Source organism: Lepisosteus oculatus, chromosome 7, assembly GCF_040954835.1.
Source record: "Lepisosteus oculatus isolate fLepOcu1 chromosome 7, fLepOcu1.hap2, whole genome shotgun sequence".
In the NCBI taxonomy this organism is placed as follows: domain Eukaryota; kingdom Metazoa; phylum Chordata; class Actinopteri; order Semionotiformes; family Lepisosteidae; genus Lepisosteus; species Lepisosteus oculatus.
Window position 1 is genome coordinate 14,033,474 of NC_090702.1, and position 19,882 is coordinate 14,053,355.

At 38.2% G+C, this 19,882-nt stretch overlaps 1 protein-coding gene across 4 annotated transcripts in view; it reads right to left on the reverse strand.

The window, feature by feature from the left end:
* Positions 1-19,882, reverse strand: part of mapk8ip2 (mitogen-activated protein kinase 8 interacting protein 2) — a 78,650-nt gene that overhangs the window by 9,641 nt on the left and 49,127 nt on the right. For 2 of the 4 annotated variants that reach the window (XM_015353237.2, XM_015353238.2), the window contains exons 3-9: positions 17,760-17,993; positions 16,713-16,791; positions 9,664-12,399; positions 7,097-7,172; positions 2,626-2,798; positions 1,349-1,458; positions 521-640 (exon numbers count right to left, since the gene is read on the reverse strand). In XM_015353237.2, the coding sequence (XP_015208723.2) occupies positions 521-640; positions 1,349-1,458; positions 2,626-2,798; positions 7,097-7,172; positions 9,664-12,399; positions 16,713-16,791; positions 17,760-17,993 (3,528 nt within the window). The remainder of the gene's footprint in view (positions 1-520; positions 641-1,348; positions 1,459-2,625; positions 2,799-7,096; positions 7,173-9,663; positions 12,400-16,712; positions 16,792-17,759; positions 17,994-19,882) is intronic. The other 2 variants (XM_006633737.3, XM_015353239.2) reach the window with 2 other exon arrangements.

Genomic DNA, 19,882 nt, shown 5'->3' on the forward strand with positions numbered 1-19,882 from the left:
GGAACATGGCTGGAACAAAGTGTCAGTTTTGGAATGAATTGGGATTCTATGATCTACACCCAACATTGTTGGTGGCTTCAAAGTACTCATGTTAGATGCAGCCAACATAAAAGCTCTCTGGTGAGAAATGTTTGGATAAATCACTTCCATAATGCAACAGTTTGCAATAGTCAATGGAAAGTAATTTGAATTTCCTCACATTAACAATTAATAGGTTTTAATAACGAATTAAAACAATACAAGAAGTAAATACAGACTATTAGAACAGATGAAAACAAATAGAAATACTCTAGACATGAATAAGGCAGACAAAAAAGGTAGAATAAGATAAGGCTATCCTTTAGCATTCTGTGTGAATGAAGATTACATGACTTAATATGCATAGCCATAAATCATTGTGACTGGTGCTTTTAACTCCCTCAATAATCTGAAAAGGTAATACAGCATGTAAATATGGCTTGGTGAAGGAATTGACTGCTTTCAGTCCTATTGCAGTTAAATATGTTTTATCTGGGCTTACCTCATCATTTCCCCCATATTCATCCAAAGTCATGATCAGCTTGACTCCCTGCAGGCTGATTTCCAGGTCGCAGATAGCTGGGGGTCTGAGATGGACTGTCTGCTTTCTTGTTGTTGCAATCTAGAACATTAAAAATGTCAGTATTAAGTTTCTGTTAAACATCACAGTAATTCAAAGGAGCAAAATACATCCACACTGATGTCAGTAAAGCAATGGGTCTTTTAACCTTTCTATGGAGAACCTCAACTTATATCCCCGATAGATAAAGAATGTGCCAAATAAATTTCTGTCATACAAAGTGAAAATGTTGTTGTAGGATTTTACTACTTCAAGTTCTATCACAGATATAATTCCAAGCACCTAATCTGTACTGTAAAAGGCAAACACCAAACCATTAGGCTAAATACAGGATCATAGCTGTGGGGTTTGAACACCCACGAGAAATTTGAGAAGGAACATCACAATGATGTAGTTTCGTGTATGACTTTTGATGACACAGAAACTTACAGATTCCAATCCCATTGATCATATTCACAGTACTAATGCAGCTAATGCAAGTGGTTTCCACTCTATTAGACCTTTGTATAGTACTTTCACAAACTGAAGAGGGAAATTTACAATTAACAGGCAGATTTTTAGAACTTGCTTGTACTGTTGTGATACTGAACCATGTGTGTTGTACTCTCGCCTGTACTGTTGTAATATTGAAACCTGTGTGCTGTACTCTCACCCGTACTGTTGTAATACTTAATCCTGGGTACTGATACTGCACTGTTGCTCATATACAATATTTTGAGATTAATTCTATGCTTCCAAAGGAAGAATTACTTTCTGCATCGCCGCACACAAGATTCCATTGCCCTGATGATATGGAACTTCTACGGAGCCCAAGAACTGAACATTGAACCTCTCCACCCAGGCAGTGTTCCTCTTCACTCCTAAAAAACACAATTCCAAGTATCTGAAAATCTGTTTTCTACAGAAAGATGAGATGCAATGAAGCATGTTGTAGTTCTAAAAACAACATAAAATGAATCACAAATAAGGAAAAAATAGCAACATGATTATTTAATGAGCAGAATTATAATGAGTACATGCACACACGCTACTGTACAATTGTGAGATTTTCTCACAATTCTTCCATATCTTTCATACCTGAACATAGGGCCTCTGTCTAACAATCTACATAAAACCCAGCAAGACGTACGAGTCTAAGCGACCACATACAAAAGTATTTATATCTGTTGTTTTGCTTCATTTTTGTTGAAATGTTGCCATCTACAATGTTAAGGGTCATATCAGTACAGAGCCTATCCCAGAAGTAAGGGAAGCAAGGCATAGCTACAGAACAGGATATACAGTAGGTCTATCACAAGGCACACAAGCACAACCACACCGGGAGATCTAAGACATATCAACTAACCCCGCCAGTAGGTCTTTAGAAGGTGGGCAGAAACTGGAACACCCAGGAAAAAAAACACACACAAACAAAGGGAGAAGATGCCAAAAGACCGCCTATTTCAGGATCAAACCAAGACCCAGGAGCTATGAAGTACTGTAGCAACACTAGACACCACACCACTCTATAGCTTCCAAATAAATACATTTTACACTGTAATCACTATTAAAGTTTCAGATTCTTTAGTAGGTTTCTGAATGTTACATTCATGTGCACTTTTTTAGATACAGTTTTGATCTGTAAATATGAAAATATGAATGTTGCTTAAGGACCTTCTGTAAAATCACTTCAGCCATGAGCAAGACTATGTTACAGACAGCCACTTTTGGTTTCCAGCACTGATGCTCTCAGACACCTGAAGCCAGCTGGCTTTGTCTCAGAAAAGGTTATCATCTGCTAGAATCAGTGGATTACAGGCTGTAGTCTGACCCATGCTGCAGATTATGTAGAATCTCCTAAGAGATGTACATGTTGTCCTCTTCATTAAACAAGTTAATCTCATATCTCATATAGTTCAGAACGTGAAAAGGAACACAACAAAACAGGCTGTTGATAACTTAGAAGAAATAATGAAAATGCATTGGTGTCTACAAAGCTCTAAATATCAAAGGATGAACTCTGCACATTTACAGTCTGATTGGCATACCAATAAACTCTTTGACTTGCCCAACTACTTCATGGGCATAGTAAGCAGGGAAAATGCCTCTTTCTCCTGTGCGCATGTTGTACCCTCTGTACCAGTAGTCATCTTCTTCCACTTCTACAAACAAAGGATCATCAACATCCAGCTCCAGTTCATCCTCATGTCTGGGAATGAATCTGAGAGAGACAGAAAAACCAAGAATTAACACATACAGAAAGAACCTGTAAGCTTAAGATCACAGGTAGTGAATGTCTTCTAAGGTCCAATTTATTTACTTGAAACAATAACTTTATCCAATGTCCTGTAAGTTAATAACATACTAAATCAGATTTAAAAGTATTAGAAAATAAAAGAACAAATCAATATGAACAACAGCACCCAAATATTCACCTATCTGAATTCTGTTTATCAAGATTGATTTACAGTTTCCCTTCATTTTCCATAATGGTGTAATGAAATTAAGAAGAACGGGGAATTGCAAAATGCCAGAAAGGATCACCTCACAGGTTTCACAATAGGTTTAAATTTCTTGGGGGGGGGTTCTGTATGGTCAGAATAAGAGTATTTGTATTTACCATATACAGTACTGTACAACATCCATTTTCTAATTTTCCAACACAAGATCACAGGGGAGCCTGAATCTATCCCAGCTAGCAACGGGCACTAGGCAAAATATACCCTGCATACCAATCCATTGCTGGGCATACACACGAATACACACTCACACCAGGGCCAATTTTCCCAGAAGCGGATTGGGGTTGGGATCGAATGATTACCGCTGTGTCAGTTTAGACCCATCAGTGTTCCCCGCTCACTATCCATAGAGTTTTCATGGCAAGATACGCAAGTAGATTTCTCCCACACAGATAGTGCTAGTGTTGTTGCCGTTGTCACGGAAAGGTGATCCTCCAGCACCAACACCACCACATACTGCTGCTGCCCAGTATGGGTTTTTAGGGAACCTTGCACCCGATGTTGAATACGTTGAATACGAACCCACTACCCTGAAATCATGAGTCTCATGCTCCACCAACAGAGCTGGTCGGGGCCCCAGTAACTGATTAGCCTACCTTTAAACCAAAACACCTGGAGGAAACCCATGTAAACCCAGGAACTGAACCCAAGATCCGAGCGCTGCGAGGCAGCAATGCTAACCACTGCATCACTGTGCCTCCCATATATAACAAATAAGTACATAAGAAAAATGTTTTGTACTTATAAAACTATTATTTGCACTTTGTGAATATGACAGTACTTATAAGGCTGCACAGAATTTAGATGTGATCATTTTGTCATAAAACCAAAGCTGTTTTCATATGGTAGGACTGCACTGTGCATAAAAACTGTCTGTAAAAATAAGACACTGAACTAGCACAACAGACAAGCTACTTCTCCCAGCTATATACTGTAAAAATAATGTAGACTGATTTTGCTTTATGGTGCTCAAAGGCATTTTACTAATATCAAAAGTATAAACTTGTTTTAAATATAAATATAATATATTATGTACATTTTAAAAAGTCTGAAGAAATAAAACATGCATGCTTCTACAGAGGTACTGTACTTAAGATGCAGGCTTGTGGCATTATCCACAGCCTGTTTATTATTTTTATTGGAAACTTGCATAGCATTTTTCTGCTACTTGAAACTACAAGCCAAATTCAGTTTCACTGGCACATTCTTATCAGAGCTCAAAGCTCTGAGCCTGTGTTACCCTGTGAAAGTGATTTATGAGATGTGGGATTAAATTTTAATTGCTCATCTGGTACACACAACTTATCATCTTATTAGTTTCTCCCTCAGCTTTCGGGTGCAACCTGCTGACATCTTCTATTTTGCATTTCCTCTCTGCATCTTCCTCCATGGTTGTCTATTTTTATTAGATTTCTTTATAGTTCTTTATATAATTGTTTTCACTTTTACAGTCATGGAAGTCATGCTAATGTTAGAGCTGAAGTACACAACAGATAAAATTTTCTTGTTTCTTGTCTTTTATTCAACTTAACATAATGAATAGTTTTAACTTTTTTCCCATCAAAACTACAATCCTGAAACATGTTCAGGCTGTTTTGAAACATATTCCAGAGACATTCAGGTTTTTCAAACAGTATAAATGTTGGACATAATCACATACATTCACTTAAGACTATCAAACGTATCACAGTCTCCTTTTCTGTTAGTTAAAATATCTAAACAAATAAGCAATTTCTAAGTGATTTATTTCTAAAAATGTTTTAACCCTATTTGTAGTGATCCCACTTTGAAGGGGAATATTTTTCATTTACTTTTGTTTGTATTTTTTACAATGGGTTCAAACAGTTACATTTATTAATGTGACCGAAAAACAATGAGAATGCTTCTTACTACATGAAGCATACTTAATTTGATTTGACTAGCTTCAAAGAAAAAAACTCACATTCCCCAGTTTTAAACAAGAGAATACGGAAATGTGTTTGCAGTCTGGCATACCGCCACAAATTAACATTCCTGCCATCAAAAATCATTCTGATCATTGATTATTATTAAAACCATTTCTACTCAATCAGAATTTTAATGAAGGAGTAGCAAATCTGTAATTGCTCAACGAAGCCTGTGACTTCAACCCAGTGAAAGTCAAGTGACATTATACAGTAGGCCTACAATGATTAAATGTCAAATACAGTATAAGATGTTACTTCAAGGCAGTGTTTAGAAACTCGTCTTCTGCCAAAATAAAAGTACTGATTTATATTTTGTACGTCCAGATTTTTTCAAGCTTATTGGTCACATTCATACAGTAAATCCCCCCCCCCCCCCCCAATAAAATGTTTTAGTATAATTGTTAAATAAAAAAAAACATTAATTTCCTTTCTATAAGTAAACTGATAGACACTAAATACCAGCTCTGAGAGTTACAAAGATGATATGATAAATTTGCTGTATATGGTTTTTCCCTCTTCAGAATCACAGAGCTGATTAAAATAAGTACAATTTCGTTAGTTTTAATTTCACAACTTTCTCCATTAGTATTCTGTGTGAGTCTTATCTTATTAATCTTATTTTATAGAATGTTTTTTTTCACATTAACTGTAAAGGCTGCAGAAATGTTTGTACTTTACTGATTAGCACTGATTGAGCTAAATGTGCCCGAAAAAGAAAATTGAAATTCAGTTCTTTGGTTCACCAAACAGCAATTTAAGCTATTCTCAAGAGAATATTGGAAAATTTAATCTTTTGGTGTATGTGTTTTAGAGGAAATTATCTTCATGAACAGATTTTATCCATATGTAACGCAAATTCTTAACCATAAAGTAAATGAAACTAGAACATGTACATTAATTACATTTTTTATTTGCTAAAAGATGTACATTATTTTAATTGAATCAAACATTCCTTTTTATTGACCAAGTGTTAAGCTTTCCTAAAAATACTCAGACATTTAAAATTTTAGAAAGATACAATTCTAAATTTGAATGATTGCTACAGATGTTTCATTTTTGTTTTAAACAGCTTAATCCAATTACGGCCACTGGGTTTATTCCTGCTATACTATTAAACTTGTCATCAAATTATTTTATGCCATGCATGCACGTCTTGATTCCTTGATCCCCTTTAAAATTCCTTGACTTTAATTCCATAAAATGTATGGTGATAATCATAAACAATAGTTCAACTTCAAAGGTTTTTCATTCTTGGAATCATTATTGCTATAAATCTGACTAAAAGGTTAAAATACTTTAGCACCTCCTGCACAAGTATTTTTTTAAAATGTATTATTTCACACCCAGCCTGGGAGTGGCTCACTCACATTCCAACCCAGCCTACAAGGACCAGTTCAAGCCGCCTGTCTGTGCTTTTCCCTCCCTTTCAATCAGCGACCCAATCATCCAATCATCCATCTAATTAATCACCTCATTAAAGACCAAAACCCCACTGATTCAGTGCTCTGACATTGAGCTACTGTACGTGGGGTCATGCAATTCCATGCATGTTTGAGGAACCTGTCTTTGTGATTCTCCAAGACACCACTTTTCTTTCAACTTCTAGACACTCCACGCAGTCAGCACTGGATTTTGTGGCGTCCCTGTCCTGTCAGTCACACCACACCAGGCTCCCCTGTCTGCCTTTATTCTCCTGGCTTCCAGGCAGCCTCACTGCACCCAATTTCCCAGTCAGTCCACCTGCATCAATCTGGGTCCTGCATCTAAATCTCCACAGATTCAATCTGCATTTAAATCTCCACAATCAGTCTGACCACGGCAGTGCACTCCAGCCAGCCACGGCATAACATTCTATTAATACCATTCAGTATGCTCTTGTACGTCTTTAGATAACACTCTTGTACTGTTCATAATTAATGTGAAATCTGAATACGCTGTCTCTGACACCTGTCTTAAAATAAAGAATACAGGTGAATTCCCCTTTTTTCATTTTAAAATATTAATAATACCACAGAAACAAATTAAAAAATGGAATGAACAACTATTATGCTCACCTGAATACTGCTCTGTGTGTCTGTTCTCTTTCCTCTCCGTTAATTGTACATGAGAAAAGGCCAAAGGACTCTGTACCTGTTCAAAAGCCAAAAATGAAGCTATGTTAGGTGAAGTAACAGTAGAAATAAACAACAATCAGTACAGTTATGAAATCCTGTTTTTTTCATAACTAAGATGTACTGTAACACGGTGATATTGTACATAACTTTGAAAGTTTAGTCAAATCCATATTAAATAGAAGTTTCATTAAGGCAACAAAGCAATTTTCCTTAATATTTTAAGGAAATAAAGACTAGGACCAATTTATGTTAAACCTAGTGAAAGTGATAAAATGCTCTGATGTAATGGGTAGGTTTGCTGACTAAAACCTTCCCATTCCTTTTGGGAAGAAGAAAATCAATAATATGTGTACATAAGTTGTTGTTTTGAAATTGACAATTAAAGAAGAATTTCAAAATGCCTTAAAACACCATGCAATAGTTTGAAGGCCTGAAGCTACTAAAATAGAATATTTGGATCCAAAGTGCAATGGCATTCTTCTGTTTACCCATCCACCCATTTTGAATAACTTTATCAAATACAGGGTCCCCGGAAAGCTGGAGCCTATCCCAGCAAGCAATGGGTACAAGACAGGATACACCCTGGAAGGGAAGTCGGTCAATCACAGGGTGCACAGAGACACAAACTCGCACACAGTCAAACCAGGGCCAGTTTTCCTGGAAGCTAATTACCCTACGAGTATGTCTTTGGACTGTTGGAGGAATCAAGAGCACTCAGGAGAAACCCATGTAAACATAGAGGCTCCACACAGATAGCACACCTGGAATTGAACCCAGGCCCCAGAGCCCTGTAAGGGAAGCAATGCTAACCACTGTGGCACTGCATCACTCACTCCTCTTAAAATTATCATAAATACAAAATTGTTATAATTACGTCAATCTGTACAATAGTTTTAATTTCAAAGGATCCTTGAGCACTTTACACCACTTTACACATAGGACCCACTTCATCCAACACACAAGTGCAGTGCCCAGCTGGGTGTCAAACTGCAGCCATTCTGCACCAGCAGTCCTGCTACAAAGTAGATCAGGCGAAGTGAGCTCCCACTTCCAGAGACGTCAAGGTGTGATTGAGTTGTTAATCTATTATTTAATTAGTGCTGATTTAAAAGGTTTTTAAATCAGCATTCGTATTTAAAAGAAAACCTTACATTTTGCAATACGTTCCATCTTATTAGGACATTTTATTTCTTATCAAGAATATTTTCAGGAAATGACTTTTTAAGTTTTAATTTTAATTTAATATTGTTAGTGGTCTGGTTTAATAGGGATGAAGATGTGTGTGAATATACTTAGTTGAAAATTTTTAAATTTCATCTCGTGAAATGAAGACTTAACTTTTAATGAACTTAGACGAACTTTTAAAGTCTAAAGACAGCAGGACATGTACAGTAATGTCAAGTCAGTGGCTTAAGATCTACTCTGTTAGTATTGATAGCTACTGTACATGTCACAGGGAGGAGTAACTAATTGTATAGCATTAGACAAATGAAAAATAGTCCTACAGTATATCAGTTTGGGTTTCCTTCTGATTCTTGCCTTTAACATGTTGGACATGTTTCACCCAATAATAAGCAAATGCAGGGAAAAGAAAAGGCTGACTTGCAAATGAACCGTGCACAGGGTTCCTGGATTGTTTTCAAATAGAAAAATTCAGTTGTCGCACAAAGAATATTTGCATGAGTGAATCTCACCAGTACCTCCATAGTTGTCAAATGCCATCTTTATTTTAGTTCAGTGCATAATGTTATACTCATGTTATATGGCTCCCTTTGAATTCCTCCTGCCTGTTCATTTTTTATATTTTGCTTCACTGCTCTTACCCAAAATGTTTTGCAAACACGATTGGCAGTGCGGCATGTTATTAGTAGTTAATACTATTTCAGCAAATTCGTTTCAGGATTTATTTCATACAATATCAAAAACCTGTAACCTGATGTTATATAATTAAAACATTACATTACATAAATAAAACATTACAGATCACCATGGTTAAAAACTGGTGAAGACAAAAGGATTTGCAGAATTCGCTAAAAACATTGTATTCTTGAAATACTGTAGCTTTCATATGAAAATGAGATTGGATTCCCCCTGTGTTTCATCATTCTCACATGTAAATAAGATCTATCCTCTCCTTTTCTCTTTGGTATGTTAAGTGGGACATTACATCCAAAAAGGATGTCTGTATCAGATTAAACAACAAACACCCTATTGTTGAAACAACAAACACCCTATTATAGATAATATATACAATAACATTGAAAAACAAACAGAAACAAAACTGCATCCAATTTTCAAATCCAGAAAGTGGTATTCTGAAAATATTTCTGAATATAATAAATTATACTTTAACTTATCTTCCCTGTGTCACTTATATCACCCATAACATAAAATTCATGTTACAAATATCACCATAAATAAAAAGCAATACATATTATTCCTGTGAGACAATGTCATTGATGACATGATTTTTTTTCTTTTCACAGCTATGGTCAATTTATACTTACTTGATGACCGTGAAGTGCTGTTCACAAAGACGTTCAAGAACTTCTTGGAGAACTGCACATCAGCTTCAGGGGATGAATCTTCAGAAGAACTTAGGATTTCTGGACCTATCCCATCAACTTCAAAATCATTGTTAACCTCAAGGTCACAATTGTCACAGAGTGTAGAGATCTCGCTGTCATCGCTCAAGATCGACGTGCATCTCTTTAAGCTGACAAGCTCCAGGGTTGTGTTTTCATCCACCACCAATGTGTATTTAATTGAGTCATAAACTAAGGACTCATCAACCTGCTTGGTTGTCAAAGAGTTTAGGGGTGGGAGGTCTTCTGTATTATCTTCAGTAGCAGAGGAAGAATCCAATACATTTTCACGATATGGAGATTTCTTTATGCCTTCAAGAAAAGAATCTTCATCATTGTCAGTGGAATAGGTCAGATTGAAACACCTGTTAGTTTGAGCAGTGGGAATATCTAGAGTCAGGCTGCTTTTAGCCTCCTTAATGCGATCTAATGTGCCCGTGTCATCACTGAGCTCACGGCCTGCATCTTTGTCACTTTCTAGTTGCTCACTAAGGCATGGAGATGCAGGTTCATTTGGTTCCATTGATAAATCATTATTGGGCTCAATCGTTTCTTCTTTAAGGTTTTTAGTTACATTTGCAACAGAAGCATTATCAGAAACATAGGTTTTATCCAATTCCAGCACATAGGACACTTGGCCTGCTTTGACAGTACTATTATATCGGTCAACAAAGACTGGAGAGATTGTATCATTTGTGGGATTACTCATATAGAGACAGAGGCCTGTAGTGTCTTCAGTCTGAGCTGAATCCAGTTTAGATTCTATGTTTTTCTTCTTTTCTTTGGCTTCACTTCTAGGTTCACAAGATCTGGAGTCCTCGGTGCTCTCTGCACCCCTCTTTGAACCCATCTCTTTGTTAATTTCTTTATTTAAATAACTCTCTTCAGACCTTTGTACCTGCATATCACCATTTGATTCCAGCTTTTGGGATTGGCTGTCTAAAGGCTCATTAAAAGCATCTGCCTCCAAATCTGACGTGGGTGAAATGGTGTCAGATATCGAGCCAGACCTTTTGAAGCAGTCCTCTGGGCAGCTGATGGGATAAGAACCCTCTGAAATCATTTTATTGACAAGGTTACTCAGAAGCCAGGGGGAATCAGAGTCTTCACTTAAGTCTGCCTCTGACTCTGATTCTGAGTCATACTCACTGTTACCCTCATAATCATCCATCTCAGGCATGAGTTTTGGTCCTATGGGCAGGTAAAAGGACCTCTTAAAACTCTCTAAGCTGTGGTCAGGTTCAATCTTCAGAACTAGCTGCCTTGAGAGACTGTCTTCACTTTGGTCAGCAGGAGGAAGGGTTTCATCTGGATCCGCAGTGTGTTCACAAGCAAGTTCATCAACATTCTGCAGTCCCACTAATGCCTGACCATCATCAAACTGTACTGGGGCCTTAATGTCAATTGTAGGCGAAATAACTTTATCAGACTCAGGCTGCCCAAGAAGTAAGGAAGCCTTGATACCTATGATCCCACTTTCGGCCTCTAGTTCAGTCTCTAGCTCTTGGTCAGAGGTAGGAGAGCTTGCTTCTTCGATAGAGTTGGTGAGGTGTGAGGACCGGCCACTGCTGCTGTCACTAGTGAGATCCAGCTCCGTCTCCGAAATGGATGAGATCATGTTGCTGACCAAGGGGCCTCCACAGGCAAAGGCGGCCTCTAACTCTCCTTCAATGTCGGAATCAGAACCCGGAGAGCTAAGTTCATCTATATTATGACTGGATGGTATATACCTTTTACAACTTTTACTGGTGAGGTCAGCTTCAATGCCTGGGTCAGAAGATGGAGAGTTGGTATCATTAGAGGAAGAAGATGGATGACCATGTGCACTCGCACCATTATGGCTATGGGATTCTTCTAGTTCAGCATCTGATCGACTACCAGAGGACAGGTAACTGGAGAAAGAAGTTGGCTCAATGGGCGGAAACTCGACATAAGATGAGCTTCTAGCTTCTTTGAAGTTCAAATCATAGCTTTCTTTGCATGTAAACTCAATGTCAAAGTCTTTTTCAAGCTCATCATCTGATATGGGTGTCTCAGCATCATTAGGTACTGGTGCAGTAGAAGAGAGGCATTTACTGGTGCCATCTAAAGTTATGTCATTTTCTATTTCTGGATCTACTACTGACTCTGAGGTGACAGTGTAAGTATCATTGCTTTTTCTAGATTGCCCCCCCCACTTTTTGGCATAGTCACAAGCCAGATCATGGTCAACTTCAGTATCAGAACTCTGTGAGACTTCATCTATCACGGGTATGCTTGTGCCCGGTCTGGTAACCTCAGCACTGGGCTCCGCACCAGCATCTGAACTTGTGGTCATTTTATGTTGACCAAAAGACCCTGTTGAAGAGAGATACTGTTTAGGAGAGATCCGGCTGTCATGGAATGGTGAATATAGTGGAGATGGTGGTGAAGAGATCATGTTCATATTATAATCTTCCATAGCAGGGTCAGACATTTTTTTACCGTATTCCAGTGTTTCCCGTCTGTTGCCCTCAAAGTCGTACAGGAGGGGCTTGAGTGGTGACAGTGTTTGCTCAGTGTCCCCTGCCTGTTTTGGAGTTGTACCTTTGCTTTGAGACCCAGCGCCTGGTGCGGCTGCACACTGACCATTCACATGTGTACCATCTTCAAGGCAAGAATGGGATGGAGATAAACGTCCTGAAAATAAGAACACAACCCTTTCTGTTACATAGAGCAATACTATATGGAATAAGCAGTGCTAAAAGAAATTAACATATTCAAAGATTTTTAAGAAACAAAAACATTTGTATTCATTTATATTACCTGTTATGATATTAAGCACACTTCCTGCCACTATTTGAATGAACTGAATATAATTGAATTATCCAGAATTAACTTTCAGACATCAGATTCTACACCTCTTACATTGGGATAATATATGTGAGAGGCTATTGTGATTAGAGTATCTGGTGTTACAGCACAGCCCTGCAATTCAATAACATTAGCTGTTAAATGGTTATAATGCATATGGAATAAAAACACCCTGGCAGACCACAACAACATTTTTCTTTGTTCTTTAGTATAATTCTTTGATTTCACTAATATCATGGTTGCACTGGATAGTACCCAGCTTCCTCTTATGTATTGTACAACACAAATTGATGAGAAAGCTGCCTAATCATAATAGTCCAATTATATTCTCATTTTACTGCAGAAGTTGAACAGCTGTTTCAAATGATAAATAAGGGTATTTGTACGTTAAATATATTGACTTTTCTATTATCTCCTTCCAATATGATTATACTGTATGTTGTTTGTTTTAATGTCAGTCATTGTGGCTTACTGTTATGACTCTTGCTCCAGCACAAGACAGATGACAGCAACACGCATGAACCCTTCAAAACACACACAATTAGACCACTCGCTTCAATCCATAAACACCTCACGAGTTACAGAAATTGACAAACAACAAGTTATAGTCACACAGCAAACAGAGGATATCCTGGCCAGTTATAAGCCAACCCAGTCCAGCACACCTCTGGGCTACCACTTGGGGAATTCCAGTCATTGGGATTCCAATCTTGTTTGCAAATGACAAAAAATCTAATTTGAACCAGAAATATCTTAATTATTGCACCTACCTTTTGCATTTATCAGTAAATAAAGTATATTTTTACATCCTTAAGTATTAAAAGAGGAAATCCAAACAGAACAACACAATCTTTGACAACCACGAGACAGACAAAGCTTTCCCTCAGGTTAACATGCAACAATTCACAAAGTAGCACAGTTTGACACAAGCCAAAGAAAAGAAGAGCTTCTGTTGTACACTGATATTTCTGTCTTTAACTTTCCTAATGGGTTTGAAATAACTACAGGAAATTGCACTGATACAGTCAAAAAGCTTTGCTTGTAAATCTGCAGGTCAACAGAAAGGTACTGTAGGTATGGCCAGCAGCCATATCACCCTGCAATTCACAGCTAGCAACCCACTCAAGCTCAGCAGTTGTGAGCCTGGTCAGTGCCTGGATGGGAGACCTCCTGGGAACAACTAAGGTTGCTAAGGTCCTAATGCTTCAGTATAGTGACAGGATCACTTAACTGTTAAAAGGAACCATCCTTCGGATAAGACATAAAACTGAGGTCCTGACTCTCTGGGGTCATTAAAAATCCCAGGGCGTTTTTCAAAAAGATAAGGGGTGTAACCCCTGCATTCTGGCCAAATTTCCCATTGGCCTTTACTAACCAAGGCCTCCTAATAATCCCCATCTCTGAACTGGTTTCATTACTCTGTTCTTCTCCCCACTAATATTTGATGTTGTAAGGAACAGTTCTTTCTGGATCCTATACGGACACAATCCGAAGAAGTGGGGAAACACTAGGAAAACATCATCCTGGAATACGGGGTTGAAAACAGGGGGGCGTGTCCAAAGTGCGCTGGTGCACGGGGGAGGTGTGGCCGAGGCAAACAATCCAAAAGTAATCCATAGAGGGAATCCAAAAACAGAAGAATAAGTCCATAGCCAGGTGATCCATCCAAACAAGGAATTAAAAACACGAACAGGGTCGGAACCGGTGGACAAGGAACAGGAACAGACGTTAAAGCCAGGCGCTTCCAGGTCACAATAATACAACAGTATTTAGAAATCACATCAAATTTGTCTTTTTTATGTCTAGTGTTTATCAAGATTATATATTTACCATGGGTGAAACCCGAATCTACACTTAATAATCTTGAGCCACAGTGTCACAGGTGTGCTTCCTCTAGTCCAAATAAACTGACACGTTCTGGCTAGAGCTGACTTGATCTGGTTTATGGACCTGTGGGACTCGGTGAGTTACAGGGAAGCCTGTAGAAAATACGGTGGAGGCCGCACTGTGGTGCAGCACTGGTCCTAGACGGGAAGGTTGTGCGAGTTGACTGGATGCCAGGCCCAACAGTGAGAAATGTTGAGGAAGGGGAATGGCTTGCTGGATTTGGGTTAACGGGAGGTTAGAACCTGAAACTGTCACGGGAGCCAGTTCTGACTCCCATGGAGTGTATTATTAAAGACCCTATGCAGACGGTATAATCCGGAAATTACTGGAGAATGACAACTGAGGAAGGTACAACGTGGTTAGGATGGGTTGACAAGACAGGGGGCGGTGACTGTAGTGATCAAGTGCTCGGGGGAAATGCGGAAGCAACCAAGTCCAGAAAGGGAAGTAGGGGCGCAGTCTGTAGTCCAAAGGCCGGGAGATCCATCCAGGACAGTTAAAAACAGAAACCGGGCCGGAACCGGAACAGGAACAGGAACTAACGGGACCAGGCTCTCTGAACCCCGGACCCAGACGCCGGGGAATAAGGCCTGCCTTCGGGCTACCCGCAAGCCTGGTGAATAGGCAAACCTTTTGGCGTCCATCTTCCAGTACTGAACCCAGAACTGCAGAGACGCTAGGCTTTTAACCAAAAACCAGACAAGATGCACCAGGAAATAATAAAAACTAATCATAACAGAAAGGGGTAGGAGCGCCCTCTAGAGGAGGGATGTGGAGCATAACCGAAACATTGCCTAGCAACGTAGCAGTACATCTTCTCATTACAGAAAGGAGAGTAAAGGCGTCTAGACAGCACAGAGGAAATTATAAAAATATTCTGTGTCTAAACAGGTGCAAGGAGATAGATGACTTAAAGCTTAAAAGAGTCAAACACCAGGGTTTGATATAGAAAAGCCAAGCAGGACCAGCAAAAAAAGAAGAGTAGCTGACTGAGAGATATTGTATCAGCCAAGAAGGAAGAGTAGTGGTAAGTGAACATGAGAGAGCGGGAATATGAAAAAGTGTAAGAATGCAGAGAAAATGTACAGTAATTAAGATAAAGGTTAGATTGGAGGGAGAGTGATAGTGTCAAATGAGTCTAGTCTTTTGTGATGTAAAATAGGGGGATTAAAATCAGAAATTAAGTATCAGTTTCAAATCAATCGTAATCACAGTTCTGAACATTCAGAACATTATGTACAGATCAGTGAGAATCAATGCTCTGCCTTCTATAGACATTAGACTATCTAATGCTACCAGTACCTGAGCTACCAATACCAAAGGAAAAAGTGTGAATCCCTGATTTATTCAAATAAAGCCTACCTGGGATTAAATTTCTCTTTGAAATGGAAATTAAACAAATGGGAACCTATTTCCCTTCTATAACAAAATGAGAGACATCTTTAGTGAATAGAACTAAAAGAGAAACAGTTTAACCTCAAGTAGACAGTAAAACAACAGATCCTTACTGAAGCCATAGATACAATCTCTTTATTGTTCTAATTGCATTTAAGTTCTGTAGTTCAGCTCAGTATATTCACATCCTGTCTATTCATTGTATTCCCATTGCAGCTACTGTACTTTCATTCTTGCTTCTGTTTCTTCTCTCCTCCCACCATAAAAAGTATTCAGCCCAGTGCTATATCCATGATATTCTCTGACCCATAATTATGCAGGTATTTCCTGATCTACTTTACTCTTATATACCAGAGCTCACACTACAAGGCTCACACAAGCATTCGTGGCAAACAGCAAACTGGCCAATCTAAACTAGATATACAGTAAAGCATAGATTTAAATGACAGGGTCCAGTCAGTATCCAATTATTCTCCATCAACCAGTACTGAAGAGTTTCAACCATTTGAAACATGCCCTAATTAGGAACCTCACAGTGCAAGGCTATTAGTGATAGACAAAAATCTTTTGCTAAATCATAGTTTGCTCTTGGAGAAATAACAGTAGTTGAAAGCACATACTCCTGCAAATGAAATTAGTTTAGTGTATTGACACCACTAAATTAGGTACATGACTATTTAAAAACATAATTTGATTTTTTAGATTGGATTTGCAGATTAGATTAGATCCAGATTAGATTCTTTATATGTAGATTTCTCAAAGAGGCGTGTGTTTATCTTTGAATTGCATTTTTATCCCTGTCTTACATAACACTGGAAGTACTCAGTGACTACCGTCACTTCAGGAATTATGCTCACCATTTGAAGAGGGGTGACGAAGAGATTCCTGCCAGCTGGCTTTGCGTGGAGAAAAACTCCCATTGTTATTCAAGGAATCCTATGAAAAGAAAATGTTTACCTTGTCACACCATTGTATATTACTAGCACACTCCACTCCTGATTTTCTTTTTGTAACTTATGCATTTTGGAGTGAAATATTTTGAAGGGATTGAAGGTTTGAGATTTGTGCCTGTATAGTGAATTCCATCTGAAGCAGCAGCAGCAATACTGACTGACACTAATCTGATCCAAAATGCTTTCTGAAACATTATTTATACTGTAACGCTGTTACATTAATAAACAGCAAAAGACAAAAACCAAAAGAATCAATTAAATCAAAAGTAATGATATATTTAATTCCTTGTATAATTAGCTAGCCATGAAGCGATTGCTTAATTGCATTAGAGCATTTATTTTCTGGTCCTACATTATATTGTAATGCAAAAACAGATAAAATTGATCCTTTTAAACAAATAAACCAAAAAATGTGAAAGTGATCATCTAAGCTGCTTTTTTCACAATCAGGCATATAAAGAAGCCTTATTTTAAACTCTTATCAACAGTTTTAAAATGTTTATATTTTGTTAATGTTTGAATTCTTGAGATGTTTTTGCTTTCTTATTGAAAATTGGAACTAAATATTGCTCAGTACAGTAAACAGTTAATTAAACAACATTACTGATGTAATTTTTTTTCATCTTACTGCATTTGTATAAGGACCATCACTCTACAGAAGACAAAATTGTGACTGTTGTAATTGAAGAATATTAGTGATGCCAAGGAGCAGGCTGCATTCATACTAATGTTCGTTCACAGGTCCTGTAATGATGTTACATAGATGTTGTCATCCTGGCATATAAGACATGAATGAGTTAAACATTATAGTTCTAAATATCTCTTTTACAACAGCTATGCCTGAGCTGTATATCTCACAGGGTTTCTTACAAGAAAGTCAGAAATTACGGACAGTGATATGTACTGGCTAAATATATTGTATAGTATAATACTGTGACTTTTCCTCGTTACCTGTGACACTGTGTGGGTGAGGTTTAGTGTCGTTGGGCGGTTCTTCTGTAAGGTGCCCACTGATGGAGAGGCAGGAGGAGAGGCAGACGGGGAGGGCAGTGCCTCAGGGTCAGCCTCTTCCTCTTCATCATCATCCTCCTCATCATTGTCATCAATCATTTCAAATTCCTGGAAGTCATCCTGGAAGGAGCACACTGGATGATGGAGGTCGTTCTTCTCAAGGATGAGGCAATCCTACAACAAAGAAACACATTTATCTGGTTACATGATACTGCTGGAGTAGAAGAACTCCAAAATGCCTCCAGTTTCTGACCGACTATCTTTACTGACAGCTCCACCAGCACAGGTTGCTAACCAAATAGATTATGCTTTTCAAGCAGTGAAAGACTTTTTTCCCTTCCTTTGTTTTAAAACTGCTCATGTTCAAAGACTTTGCTGATGAGCAACTTCACACTAAGCCAATGAACTTGGACAGATTGGATATTACATTTGTGACAGAAACTGGGGTTCTGCATCAAAGACAATGTTGGCCTATCACACCTATATGAAACCATTTTCAAAATGTTTTCCTTAAGATATACCAAACTGACTGATTTGAAATTGAGCAGATTTCACCAAAAAAGTAAGCATTTTTATTTTACCCTGACACATCGATACAAAATTTTCTTTATGCAACACATCCATTTTGAGAGATATGGACAGTCCTGACAGCTGTCCCCTGTTAAAACCAGTTTGGTCAATTAACTCCATTTTGGTTAATTAACTGATGATATATGCTAGAATGAGTGTTTCAATGCAATAATTTTTATTATTGATATGCATTTTGTAGGATTATCATAATATTAGCAAGGTTTGCAAACTCCAAACATAGTAACTGCCATTAGAGTGAGTATCCCATTAAAATCTAATACACAGTCATAGACACCAAGATGATCACAGAACATTTTGTTCTCACACCTTGAACTGCCTTTGTCTTGGGAATTGCAAAACTAATTCAACTAAAATGTGGCAGAATTAATAAATAACAAAATCTGCTTCTGATCTGTAAACATCCATGGAAAGGCATTCCAAAATATTTCCCACAATCACGCCAGTCAAAACAACTGTTTGGTGAAATGAGACTTCTTACGCAATGTCATGCTGAAGGTCTGTTTGGTAATTGAAGTTTAAACATGGTCAAACATATCTTTCTAATGACAGTACATTTAACAAAATGAGAAATAGTATGCCTGTATAAAACACATTGGCAGCCTGATTACCGTTTTGTTCACGAAATTCAAATGATCATTGTCTGGAACTCTGCTACACTGTTTGACTTTAAACTTAAAAGATTTTTGCAAAATTTAGAGCCTTTTTTAGACCTGTACCTCCCAGACTGAAGCAATGTTATGTCCACAATTTGGAGATACTTCTCTGAACCATATTCCCCAGAATGCCTTGGGGAATGAGCTGCTGCCCTCACTGACCTGACCAGCTGGTGCAAGACCATTAATTGGGTGACAGTTAAAAAAACAGGTAGCTGAGGCTTTCCTGGTTGGTCTATCTGCCTTCTAGGGGCAAAGAAGTGACTGAACGCGTCACTGTGGAGGTTGTGAGGTTTCTGACTTTTTGAAAAAGATTGGAAGAGTTTTGTTGCAATTTCAAAGGAATTTTGTTTTTAGCCAGTAAGTAGCTTAGGATCTGCTTGATTATAGGTAGAAATACACTGGAAGGAGTCAAAGAGTCTCATTGAGGATTATTTTGGTGTGCCTTTTGAGTTATGTGTTTAATTCACCTATTACTGATCCTATTTATGACATTCTGTTCCAAATGTATTTTGGCCCCATAATGACATCTACACATTTTTGAAAGAAATTGGGTTGGGTGGCATGGTGGAGAGTGGTTAGCATTACTGTCTTACACTGCTGGGGCCCTGGGTTCAAGTCTGGACCTGGGGTGGTGTCTGTGTAGAGTTTGTATGTTCTCCCTTTATTCAAATTTATTTCTTCCAGGTGCTCCAGCTTCCTCTCACAATCCAAAGACATACTGGATGGTTGACTGGTGTCTGGGAAAAGTGGTCCTGGTGTGAGTACTGTATGTTCGTGTCTGTATCTGTGTCTGCCCTGCGATGGACTGGTGTCCCA